Here is a 14,105-nt window from a genome sequence, read left to right as displayed (position 1 = left end):
CAGATAAAACAGCCACCTCTCCCAGTTTTGTTTTTTTTTTTTTTTTTTTTTTTTTTTTTGGTCGCTCAGCCTGTGGGATCTTAATTCCCTGACCAGGGATTGAACCCGGACCCCAAGCAGCGGAAGCACAGAGTCCTAACCATTGGACTGCCAGGGAATTCCCCCTCTCCCAGTTTAGAAAGAGTAGCCTTGTGTTGGAGATGAATCTTGCCATTCGGCATGGCTTGAGCTCCTGATTGCCTCTCAAACTTTTTTTTTAATTAATTAATTTATTTTTGGCTGCTTTGGGTCTTCGTTGTGGTGCATGGGCTTCTCATTGCGGTGGCTTCTCTTGTTGTGGAGCACGGGCTCTAGGACGCGCGGGCTCAGTAGTCGTGGCGCAGGGGCTTAGTTGCTCCGTGGCATGTGGGATCTTCCTGGGCCAGGGCTCACACCTGTGTCCCCTGCATTGGCAGGAGGATTCTTAACCACTGCACCACCAGGGAAGTCCCGTCTCTCAAACTTCTGTGCTTATCCAAATCACAGTCCTTATTCTTGGTGGCTTCTAGCAGATTCGGGTGTGCCAAGACCCATTATTGCTCCAAAGGCATGGGAAATGCCCACACACACGTTCAGGCTCCCAAACGACTACTAACTGCTTGTCCCTTCAGGTCCCCAGTGCAGGCTAATTGGAAGCCTGACCTTCAGGCAGCAACTGGGAAAGGCAGGATATTAGCTCTACAGTCCAGCCCCTATCAAAGGGAAACCAGGAGCTTTGCATTTGAGCCTATTCACTCTGTGCTGAGCCAGAGGGAATCACTGCTGGGAACACTTGTACACCCATATGAAAATGCCTCTTTGTTCTCTGTGGTCTCAGGGGACTCATAACTGCTGAGCCCCATCATCATCCAGAGCTAGGAGATTTAGGACCAGTCCCTCAGCTTGTAGCCATAGAAGGTGGGGTGCTAGATATGTTGACAAACTCTTTTCACAGAGTATCTGGAGACTCGGCTTTATGGCTGGGGTGAGCTAGGCGGGGAGAAGGCACAGGAAGGAGGAGGCACATGCCCATTCAGACCCTCACATGATGACTAATTATACGCCTCATCAGCTCTCAGGTGTGGGCTAATTCGAAGCCCAAACCTTGGGCAGAAGCTGGAAAATTATGCAAATACCTTCCAGGGAGAAACTGAGAGCCTTGCATTTTTGTCTGTTCCCTCTGTGTTGAGCCTGCTGACATTTCTGTATCAAACTGCCCCTTGGTTTAATGGGGCTCCAGGGTAGTTGTGAAAGCTGGGCCCTGTTGGCTTCCAGGGCAAGGTGGCTTGGCAGCCAGTCCTTCAGGTGGCAGCCAGATAAGTTGCGGTGCTGGATGTGTAGACAAGCTCCTTCCAGAGAGAAGCTAGAGACTTGTTTGTATTGTTGGAGGGAGCTTTAGAGAGCAAGCAGGGGGACTGCCCAGGGCTCCTTCAGTCTCCTGGGAGACTCCCAGTCAGCATCCATACACAAGCTGATTAGAAGCTGGACCTTCAGGCAGTAGCTGGGAAAGTATGCAGTAAAGCTCCTTTCAGGGAGAAAGTAGAGGAGGGGTGTTTTTGCCTGTTCCCTCCGTGCTGAGCCCGGGGAGGGGAATAGCCATGGAAGTACTTGAGTATCCATTTGAAATCACTCCTTTTTTTAATGTGGTCCTGGAGGACTTGCAAATGACAAGGCTGGCTGATTGGTTCCCCAAGGCTCCCCAAGCTATGTGATTTGGGATGCAGGCCCTTGGGTGGCACCGTTCGAATTTGTGGCACTTGATACATGGTCCAAACTCTTCACTCCCAAGGGAAAAACTGGGCACTGGGGGCTCCCTCCTGAAGGCAAAAGCTTTATTTTCTATTTGCAACTTAATGTATCAATATTACGGATTTTGTATATTTGTTTCTTGATAGTTTGGTTAATCTGACTCAGTACCCAAATCCAACCAAATCAAGGTGCAGTAATTATTAAATACCCTAACTTCTAAAGAAGAGAACTAGACTTGGGAATTGGTGATTTTGTCAAGAATTGTTGCAAGATCTGTGTGGCTGGACATCTGATCCTGCCCTGGAGAATCCTTCCCTTCCATCCTGCCCTGGAGAATCCTTCCCTTCCACTGGGCCATTTTCAATTTTTACAATAGGCAGATATCTAGGTTTAGCTGTCTCAAAGTTTTGACATCTCAGCTAATGTGTAGGATTCAGAGCTTGTTTAAAAGAGTAACAGTGCATGGAGATTTCTAGAAGACTATAATGAAGTTCTTAAAAATGTTAATCAGACTGATTCACTTTGTTATAAAGCAGAAACTAACACACCATTGTAAAGCAATTATACTCCAATAAAAATGTTAAAAAAAATGTTAATCAAAATACCCCAGGTGTTCAGGTACCCAAATCTGCAGTCTTGACACTACAGACAATACCATCCCTCCTTATCTTTCTCTTTGTCTTCCTGACAGTATCCCCATTGTATATTATTTGTTGAAGATGGTTGCATGTACTAAAGTGTTACTGCTTTTATAATGTCAAAGCCCAGTAGGTAAGCTAAATGCAGTATCACTTCTTTTAAATAAAGTTATGGGACAGTTTACTGATGGGTATCACAACTGTATGTATGACAAAAGCATTAGAACTGCACAGAGAAAGGGTGTAGTGAAGTATTTTTCATAGGATCTACTTGGAACTAGGTGGTAAATGACTCTCCCTATTGCATATGACCAAAACCTACAGAAAAGAAAATACAGCATAACATACATGTAAAATCCCATTAAGGTATCCATCATTAGAAAATAGACTCTGCTGGGAATTCCCTGGCAGTCCAGTGTTTAGGACTCCACGCTCTCCACTGCTGAGGGCCTGGGTTCCATCTCTGGTCAGGGAACTAAGATCCCACAAGCCACTCAGCCAAAAAAAAAAAAAGAAGAAGAAGACTCTGCCTTTTAAAAACTACAATCATGCCTTGTTGAATGGGCCAGAAAAACCCTGTTTTATTGAACTGATAATGAGTTTTCTGTGATGACTAACCCAGTTTAATAAAACTCCTCTCAATTCTTGCCACTAAAATATGAATGGAAGGAAGAACGAGGTTGGAAAAGACCTCATTTTGAAACTTTTCAGAGAAAATCTCAATTTTTGCAAGGCTATTATCATTTGTTAATTTAACATGAAATTTAAGAAACAAGCAAGGACTGGGAATTCCCTGGTTGTCCAGTGGTTAGAACTTCGCGCTTCCACTGCAGGGGGAAACAGGTTCGATCCCTGGTGGGGAACTAAGATCAGCAAGGTGCAGCGCAGCCAAAAAGAAAGGGAGGAAGGGAGGAAGGGAGGGAGGGAGGGAGGGAGGGAGGAAGGGGGAGGGAGGGAGGGAGGGAGGAAGGAGGAGGGAGGGAGGGAGGAAGGAGGGAGGGAGGGAGGGAGGAAGAAACAAGGAGGAGAAAAAGAAACTATTTAAGCTGTAACAGAGCTTTTTTAGAGTTTGTCTTGTAGCAATTAACTTCCAAAACTTCCTTAACAACTTGGTCAGAAAACCCAAGTGAATTCACAGGTGCTTATGGAAAGGCGGAGAACTTGGAGGAAATATGAAAGGGTTGAGAGGAGAGATGTGAGTCATACTGCTTTATTTCCCCTAGCCTTTGTTGATTTGAACAGATTTGTTTCCGTTCTAATTATCTGCCATCTTTATAAAAGATAGAGAAATATATAGTGTCAGAAATGTGATTTATAATAGCATCATTACTCCATAATTGAAAACACTGCGTGTTTGGTTGTCTAGGAGAATATGCCCATCAGAAATAACCTGTAGCTCTGGAGGCCAGTGGGTTGCTATGACAACCAGACAAAAGAGTTTAATAATAGCTCTCCCTCATAGCTGGAAAATTGACAAAAAGATGAGAGCTCTGAATGCAAGTGTTTCTCATATAAATGCAAACAAGCACGAAATACATTTCTTTCTTTGTTCAACAAACATTTATGGAATGCGGATGATGTGCCCGGCACTATGTTAGGAGCTGTGGAAAAGATACACGTGGTTCCTCCGTGAAGAGTGCACATTTTAGTTCAGGAGACATAATAAGGAGTAAACAGATCAATACATGGAATAATGCCAGCATGTGAGGAGGCCGTACAGGAAAGTAATGGGAGTGGGATACTAAACAAGCAGTATCTAGTACAGAATATGGAGAAGAACCCAGTCACAGCATATATCAAAAATCTTGTCTTCAGACAAGAAGTGAAATAGAGAAAGGACTCATATTCTTCATTCATGTACTAATAGAAATACAACTACTTACTCTTCACTTGCGGGCGGACGTTAGGGTTCCATGTGAAAATCAGGGTTGTTTGTTTTTAAAATAAGTATGGCTATCTGTAATGAAAATTACGGTGATAAAAGTTATATACTTGACAGAAGCAATTACTTAAAATATTCTCTGGCAGCTGTTTTGAAGTTTTCACAAACACAAAAAGTGACACTCTATGTGTATATTGCACGAACTATGACTAACCTGAAGTCAGTATAAGAATTCAGAAAACAAAAAAAAGAATTCAGCAAGAAACTAAGTTTTTTTGTTTTGTTTTTTTTGCGGTACGCGGGCCTCTCTCCTCTCCCGCTGCGGAGCACAGGCTCCAGACACGCAGACTCAGAGGCCATGGCTCACGGGCCCAGCCGCTCCACGGCATGTGGGATCTTCCCAGACCGGGGCACGAACCCGTGCCCCCTGCATCGGCAGGCGGACTCTCAACCACTGCACCACCAGAGAAGCCCAGAAACTAAGTTTTGAATAGACTATTGTGGTTAATTGGTCTGGGCTTCAACAGAGGGGGAGAGGAGTAGCTTATATTCACACAGCACTGCAAAGATGATCCAGGCACAGAAAATGCTACAATGTTGCTAAATAGCCTATTTTGCTCTAAGAAATGTCCAGTTTTCATCATTACTCTATAATTGATATCTCACATTTTAATTAGAAGCAACGTTTGCTGTTTAAGATAATTAATACTGCCATTGATTACACAGGGCCATTTTTCAGTGCTCTTTTCCTTCCTTTTAGGAAGTTGGAACGTTCTGTGATATAATGCCAATATAAGACTGGCTCATGATGTAGCGTACCAGTACACGCTGAGCCTAGAAGGCTTTATTTAATCAGAACAAGATGAAGTGCCCTTGCCTTTTCTGTACAGAGCGGCAGTGGGAGCCCAGGGAGCTCTCTGAGTGTTTCTGGGGTAGGAGGCCTAGCCATTTGCCTTGACTGCAGTAACTGCTGGGATGGTGTTATCACTCCGGCCGCCATGTGACAAAACCTGGCCTGACAGATGGTGTGATAGAGACTGCCGTTTAACCTAATAGCCTTTTCCCTCATTCCATAAGAAGGAACCCTTGAAGTTTAACTAGATACATGTTGACCCAGAACAAAGACTACCTCTCCTAGGCACTCTTGCTGCTAGGTATGTCCATGTAGTTAAGATCCGGCCAATGTCATGCAACTGAAGCAATGCTCACGACTTCCCTCACAGGGAAGGGTCATGTCCTCCCCTCCCACTTCCTCCCCTTTTAATGGCTGGAATGTGGACACAAGAGTGAACCAGCTTGGACCATGTAGGTTGGGACAACACCCCAAGGGTAGCAGAACAGGAAAACAGGAAAGCCTGGGTGCCAGTCAACTTTCTAGATGATGGATAACGTAACAGATTGGACTTTCACATAAGAAATTTCATATGAGAAACTTGTTTACACAATTACAGGTCTCCATTACATACAACCGCCCCTACATTCTAATCAATGCACAAAATGAGGGAACACATTGCCCCATGATATCTTCTCTGTACAAAGAAAGCCCTGAAGACATTGAGACCCTAGATCAGGCTGTACCTGAAGTGAGTGCCACGGCTCAATTTTTCAGTTACAGTATGCGAAAACAAAATTCTGTTCTATTTTCTTAAGATGATCTAAATTAAGGTGATATTAATTTATCTGAGAGTCCTGGCTCTTCTTTTTCTTCAAGGCACAAACATATCTGTTTTGGAAGAAATACTTTGCCTGACATTTACATAGTCCTTGTAAACTAGTTTTCCTACAATTAATGAATAGTTTGCCCAAAAGAATATTCCTGATTGATATAGTGGGTCCGAGCTGCAATTTTAGCTTTAGAGGTGAGAATGAAAAATGGTGACTCCAATATAGACAGGTGACTCCCCACAGACTAGGCTGTTTTAGGACAAAATGTCTCAGATATGGATGGAATGTTATACAACAGTATCTGTTTCCTACCCTCCCTGTGCCTTGGACCATGTTGAGTCCTCAAGGTTAAAGATGTGAGGAATGAAAGTTTGATGAAACAGATAAGGATGACAAAGGGCGCAGAGTAAAGGAGGGGGGCCCTTCCCCCTATTCTGCACAAACCTATGCTTCCATGGTACTCTGAGGTTTGGCAACTTCTGTGAACAGTGTCTTTTGCTTTTTATTATTATTAAAAAAACAATTGGTTTGTATACATTGAACCCTCTAGTTGGTTCTAAAAATGACATTGATTCTTTTAGGTTTCTACTGATAGTCACATTTTCTATAAGTAAGGTTGCTTCCTCATACTTCCCTACTTTATCACATTTGCTGTAACAAATGTTCCTTTAAAGTTAGTTAGAATGATGAAAGGGTTAAAGGTTGTACGCGGGTATGGGGAGGAGAGACTGTCACAAGTGCTCTTGAGTCTGATGAGCTTCAGAAGTAGTCATACTTTTATCATTTCAGGGATGTTATGACACCGGCCTTTTTCTTGGGAGTAGATCAAAAGTGTTCCCCAGATTCTCAACAAGATCAGGTACAAAAATTTCTACTTTACCCTTTTGGAACTCCTAACACCACTTATGGTTTGAACTTAAAAGAATTTTTAAAAATTGGGGTCCTTTGAGCTTTTCAGACTACAGGGACAGATACGAAAGATAATGAACGTCATTCTGAATCTTACAAATAGCAGTCCTACAAACATATTTATTAAAAGATGTGCTGATTAATTGGAAAACAGAGACAAGGGGACTTTCCAGTCAAGAAGGGATTTCAACATTGCTAGTTGTCATTCACTGTACAAGCAAGGGTTTTATACATTTAACAGGAACAATGAGTTAAAAAATCAGAAAGTCTAGATTCTAGTATGTTTTATTTGTAACTAATCACATACAAATCACTTATCCGTAAAATAATGATTAACAGCTATTCTCTAATTCACAAATATAGCACGAAACCAAAATTCTTCCCAAGAAAACCTCTTTGCAAACCAAGATATTACTACTATTTCGCTTAGGCTTTAACTTAAAGGTTGAAAATGACAATTGGAGAATCTGTCTTTTATCAATCAGTTGCACACCTTAATTCTGCAGAAGGAGAGTCTGGTTGAGATCATCACTGTTCTATTTCAACCGCACAAAGGAAAAAGCTATCAACAAGAAGTTCCTGGTGAAGAAAAAGTTGGCCAAAAAATAACCCTATTGAGAAACAGCTTTGTGTTAAGGACAGTGCCGAAAACAACTTTGATGTCAAATGGAACAAAATTGAGCCTCAGGCAACTAAAAGCATGTCTGTCCTTCTGAAGGAACACATACTGGTAGGATAAGCAAGCATCTTATTTCACTAAAAATGTTGAACAGGAATGTCTTGTAGAATCTTCAAACAGCCCATCAAAATGGCTAAGAAATATCTTTTAAAAAAAGAAAAACCTTTTATGTCTTCCTCTCTGTTTTCATCCTATGGTATTTCAATAAAAAATCCAGTTCCCTACCAGAAAGAGCACATTCCTCTGTACTCTGCCCCGGTGTAAGAAATGTTAGCACGCTGTCACTAGAGAATAAACACAGAAGAGGAATTATCATGTCACTGAATGAAGATTCAGGGAGATAATTCTGATTGTGTGTAGAAAAAGTTATACACCATAAACATCTGGTCACTTATCATGTATATGTATTAATAACAACTATATCTAATAAACCCTCAAGAGGTAAGCACTTATGTTTTCATGTATTTAACAATGTAAGTTTTGTGTGATTGATTCTCTATTTCTGGACTTTCTTTCCCTTACATATGCTGACAGAAACAAAGACTGGAGCATGGTTCATAGAGAAACACAGAACAGATACAAATACCATAATAAAATAGCCTTGTACACCACTGCATAGAGAAATATTTTAGACGAAATATACTTTCACTACTGGCCCCAAATGCTATCATCCACTTATGTTATTTAACTGTAAACTTTTAATAGAAAAATACCTTTAAGCTGATAATAACATTAGCGACTTACAAAACTGACAGAATTTTTCAATGCTACACAAAACAGTTCTATACACAACTTAAAGTTTGAAAACTCTTTGCTGGCACTTGATTTTATAGTTGATAGACACAATAACTACTGATTTCAATAAAATACTGTTCTTAACTAATACATACTTTCAAAACCAATATTACTCACAAAACAGTAAAGAATAATCACATCTTGTTGACAAATCTTCTAAGATAAACACCAAAACTGTACAGCCAAAATATTTTAAGAATCACATAAACTTTTTAGGACAGTGGATAAAAATTTTCACAATCATGTCCAGTGAAAAAAGGATTATTCCTCTGATTCAGTGAAGCATGTATCAAGTATAGATTTAAAATATGAACCTACAAAGCAAGTTACTGGGGTTTTTTTTTTTAAAAGGTTTTTAGATGATTGGTGACACTACTGGAATGGAATTTTTTTAGATGGAAAATTGGTCACTATTTGCAAATACAAGTTATATTACAGATTTAAAACTTTAATTTCTTTTCAAACAGTAGAATCCTGTTTTTTTGTTTTTACTTTCAGTGAGCTTATGACCATTCTATATATTATCACAAATGAAATCACCATTCAGTCACATTAAACATATGTATTTTTTTTTCACAAAAGAGGAGAAAACTGAACTAAAACTTAGCAGACTATATCTGTTAGAACACATTTTGTAAAAACCCACTAGTTTAAAGTTTTGGAAATCTACTACATTGTTCTGAAGGAAAATATATGCTTTCCAACCCTCTCTAGTAATTCCTATCCAATCAGTTTTCTATTGTAGAAATTAAAATTCAAGTTGAAGTACTTGTGGCACAAGACAGAATGTAAGATTTAATAATAGAAGACTATTGATTACAACTAACTTATATTGTCATCAAACATAAACATACTAAACAATCAACACTGGACTTTTAGAACAGTAAATTATTAAATAGGTTGATTTCTTTTAATGTTTAAATTCTGTAACATTAAATTACGTTAGTATTTCAAACAATACCCTTTCTAAACCAAACCTGAAATTAATCCACTTTTTTCTTTTTTTTTTTTTTCCCAGCAAAACGAAAGGGTCTCTTTAAGATACTTTCCAAAGCAGTAAAAACACCTTAGTGTTTCAGCTTATCTATAACACACTCTGCTGACCCTGCGCATTTCACTGAGGGGCTACCTGAACCCACAAATCATCATCAGATAAAGAACTTGAACTTCCTGACTCAGAGTCCAGCTCACTGAATCCACCTAAATCCCACTCAGTGCTAGATTCACTGGGCACTTCTTCCTCCTCAGTGAGAAAACTCTGACCAGGTTCAAGGCAGGAAGGATAAACGCGAGCTGAGAGGCAAAAAAAGTTAGAATCAAACTGGAACAGGCCTAATGTGGTACCTATATTAATCCACTGGTCACCTCTAATATCATATTCATACACGGTCACCCGGTTCTTTTTCCACTGCGGGGTGCGTGAGGTGATCAGCAACAGTTTTTGGCCATGATTGATAATCCGGTAGTTGTTAGTCTCTGACACCAAGGGAATGTTATTTATCTGCCTCCACTCTCCTCTGACTGGATTGTAGACCTTCATGACAGGGATGTCGCAGATGCAATAGATCTCATCATTGAAGACACAGGCTTCCTGAAAATCATTGCGCTTCAGAGAAACACACTTCAGCCACATATTGTGGCTGGGATCAAAGCAGAACATGCGCTTGCTATTGAGAGCGTAAAGATAGTTCTGAATTACCATCAGATCGAAGGAAATAAAAGAATGGGGCAGTGGAGCCACCAGTGCCCACTGGTTCCTCTGGACACTGTAGCATTCCACCTCCTTCAGTTTAATGCCGGTAATAGGGTCTCGCCCACCCAAAATGTAAATGTAGCCATTGAGGTATGCCACATCCATGCCCTCACGGCAGAGCAGGCGGTCAGCGAGTTGCTGCCAACTATTCTGGGCTGGTTTATACACCCAGAGGTCTTTCCTGGGCTGGGCGGCCAGATAGATGTCATGGTCTGGAGAGACACAGACAGCTAAGGTGGTCACAGTCCTAGTGTGAGCAAGGCAGGTCAAAGGTGATGGCACTTTGTAAATGTCCCCCGAGTATGGGTCACAGCACAGAAAGGGATCTCTGGGATGTCCAAAGAAGATCACCATCTTCTTGGCACACACACCCAGCCTCTGGGGTGGATTTTCTGCCACGGATACAACAGAGCTGCTGCTGCAGCCGCCGCCGCCGCCACCAGCGCCACTAACGACACTGCTAACGACGCCGCAGCCGCTGCTGCTGCTGCCACCGCCGCTGCTCTCTGGCTTTGGCACCAGAGACTTGCACAACGTGTCACCATATCGCATCTGCCGGGCCCCTTCAACAAGGTCCAGACAGTACTTCTTCACCATGGTGTTGGTCAGCAGCCCCTCCAGGTAATTCCGATCTTCATCAGTGAAGTGTGTCCAGCGGACACACTTGAAGACTTCTGCAGCGCTGGGACCCCGCTCCTTGGGAGCCGCCTCCAACCACTGCACCGCCACATGGCACACGGTCTGCTCATGCTCGATGTTTAGGCTGTCCAGGCGCAGGACAGTCAGAAGTTGGGCCAGGGTCAGATCTGCCAGAGACTCCTCCCGAATCGAACTCATCTGGCTGAGCTGCTTGAAGTTGTGGGCTATAAACGACTGGGCCTGTGATCGCAGCTTGCGATGGCCAAAGGCGTCGGCGAACTTGAAGATGGCTGTGCAGTTGGCCAGGTCAAGGCGGCGGGCTAGGAAGGAGGCACAGGCTTCACGCACATACTCCAGCTGCAGCATGTCGGAGGCGGCGTACAGGCGCTCCACGTTGGATTCACTCAGAGACACACGACCCGTGTAGCAGTAATCGACCAGCACCTCGAAGGACTCGGCATCCACATCGTGCATGGTCACGTTCGTCTGGTGACTCTCGTACATGCCGCCGGTGAACATGCTCTTGAAGTAGGGACACGCGGCAGCCAGCACATTACGGTTGCAGGGGAAGAGGCGGCCCGTGCCAGGCCCGCTGCCAGGAGTGACCACCTCGATGGTCACATCACAGAGCAGCCGCGCGTCGTAGAAGGACTTGAGCTGGGCCAGCAGGGCTGCAGAATGGGCCGTGTCCTTCAGCTCCTCCGGGCCCGTGAAAAAAGCCGAAACTGTGGGTTTGTGAACCCTTTTGGGCCGCTTCCCGCCGCGGGGACTGGCGAGGCGGCGAGAGCGCGAAGCTTCTTCCCGGGACTGCATGGTGGAGATGCTGGCGGGGAGCTGAGGACGAGTACGGGTGCAAGGACCGGGCTCTGGCGCCTCCTCACCCTCTGCTCGCTGACGCTAAGACCGCGGTGTCTCCGGAGAGACTGCAGCACGGGTCCATTTATTTAAGTCAACCCTAAGCCGCGGTGCCGCCTCCCTCGACCGCGTAGACCGCGTCCGACTCACCCGTTTCCAGTTCCACGCCCTTTCTCCGCCTCAGCTCGCCCTCACAGGACCTACTGGCTGGAACCGAGTGATCCGCCACCGCCGCGCTGGCAACACCAGCAGGCGTCCAGGAGAACTACCGCTCCCAGGTTACCTTTCGCGCCTCGAGGCACGCCGGGGGCCCTCCGGACTCTGCGGCATAGGCTGCGGCACCAGCTGCGGCACGGGCTGCGGCACGGTAGCCGCTTTGCATGTTGGGAGTAGTAGTAGCCGCAATAACATCGCGAGATGGTCGGCTGTTCATTGTTTCGGGTGACGGAGTTAGAAATCGCTAGTTCTCTTCTATTCGGTGTTACGGTTTCGAACTTTGGGTGTGGAATTCAGATTAGATACCCGTTCTAGTGTTTATCAGTTGTTTGACTTCTCAGAGTTCTTGTTTTTGAAAACGTTAATAGCAATAGTATTTCATAGCATGTGACGATTGAACTAAATTGCGTAGGTGATATACCTCTAGATTGCGTAGGCTGGATATACTTGCTCTGAATAAATATTTGTTGATTAGTAGAATAACATACTTATACATAGTACCCATAATATAAAGGTTCAATATTTAGCTTTTCTTCTAACGTTTATGAAAGATGTAGCAACCTCTCATTTGAAATCATGAGCCTGTAGGAAAATGGGAAAAACCCTGCAGGTTTCTGCAGAGATACCTATTAGTTTTGGGGGTTTTGTTTTTTTAATAAATAAATTTTAAGATCAGTTTTAGGTTTACTGGAAAATCCAACCGAAAGCTACAGGAAGCTCCCATATATTCCACCCCTTCTCAGTTTCCGCTGTTTACAACGTACTGCATTAGTGTGTGCCGTTGTTACAAGTGATGAACTTAACACTGATATATCATTAATTAAAGCGTGTAGTTTAATTTTAGGGTTTACTCTTTGTGTTGTACAGGTCCATGGGTTTTGAAAAACATATGTCATGTACCTATCATCATTACACAGAATCGTTTCACGGTCCTAAAAATCCTCTGTTCAATCTACTTATGCCTCCTCTTCCTTGCCCCCCAGCCCCTGGGAAACATTGATCTTTTTATTGTCTAGTTTTATCTTTTCCTGAGTGTCTTGCATTTGGCATATATCTTCTTTCACTTGGCAATATTCAGTTAAGATTCCCATGTCTTTTCACAGCTTGATAGTCATTTCTTTTTATCACTGAGTAATATTCCATTGTGTACGTATACCAGTTTACTTATCCATTTCCCTGATAAATGGCATTCTGTTTGCTTTGAATTTTTGCAATTATGAATAAAGCTGCTATAAACACTTGTGTTGGTTACTGCATGGACATAAGTTTTCAACTCATTTTGGTATACGCCAAGGACTGTGGTTGCTGGCTCACATGGTAATACTATGTTTAACTTTGTAAGGAAGTGCCAAAATGTTTTCCAGAGTGGTGGCCTGTACTGTTTTGCATTCCCACCAGCAATTAATGAGCGTTCCTATTGTTCCACATCCTCCCTAGCATTTGGTATTGTCAGTGTTTTGGATTTTACACTGTACAGCCTTTAAACTTGCCTCTCTGGGAACAAATTCTGAAGGATCTGATCATATTTTAAACATCTAGCAATATCTGCAGGGCTGTTCAACTGTGGTCTCAGCAGTATGTAAGAATTTTCTCAAATACGCAAATCAAGAATATTAATAGATGCTTTGGTGGTCTCACAAAGTCTATATTTCATGTTCCAGAAGTAGTGCTGAAGTATTTTCATTAATTCTCTTGATATGAATGTTCATAACTAATCCAATATAGCTCCTTTCACTACCATCCCCAAATTAACTGAAGATTCTGGAATTCTAGTTATTAAGGAGAATTTTAAATAAAAATATTTAATAAAGAGACCTTGTACTGTGTGGAATCCTAAGAGTTCAGCATCATACAGGCCCAAACATCCCTTGAATTAGTCTGGTCTAATGTATGCTTTACAAAAGTGTTTTTATATTTATATTTATCAACATTGTTTCACTATAAAATCCTCAAAATAAATTGTGCTCAGTCATTGAGTTTTAACTTTTTCATATATGCCTCTAACAGTGTAATTTGCTTTCGACTGCTTTTCACAAAATTCAAAATATTTATTAGACACTGTGCTGTAAGGCCTACAGCAGTATTGTTCAGTACATTTTCTGTGATGACGAAAATGTTCTGTATCTGTGTTATCCATTATGGTAGCCATTAGCCACATGTGGCTCTTAAACACTTGAAATGTGGCTAATGCAACTGAGGACTGAAGTTTTAATTTTAGAAACATAATTTCTAAAACATGTTTAGGAACATTGACAGCAACAAATCTTTTCAACAAATGCTACCAAAACAACTGGATCATAATGGAAA

The 14,105-nt window shown here is 42.4% G+C and overlaps 1 protein-coding gene across 1 annotated transcript; it reads right to left on the bottom strand.

The window, feature by feature from the left end:
- Positions 1-7,128: 7,128 nt before the first annotated feature.
- On the bottom strand, positions 7,129-11,857 carry LOC309792696 (kelch repeat and BTB domain-containing protein 6). The gene has a single exon (XM_082602447.1). The coding sequence runs from the start codon at positions 11,538-11,540 to the stop codon at positions 9,450-9,452; it is 2,091 nt and encodes a 696-aa protein (XP_082458573.1). The 5' UTR covers positions 11,541-11,857; the 3' UTR covers positions 7,129-9,449.
- Between the last annotated feature and the right edge of the window lie 2,248 nt (positions 11,858-14,105).

The sequence above is a fragment of the Mesoplodon mirus genome, assembly GCF_964341445.2.
Source record: "Mesoplodon mirus genome assembly, chromosome: 17".
Lineage (NCBI taxonomy): Eukaryota > Metazoa > Chordata > Mammalia > Artiodactyla > Ziphiidae > Mesoplodon > Mesoplodon mirus.
Note: the sequence above shows the minus strand (reverse complement) of the source record. Positions and strands in the feature narration are given on the sequence as shown.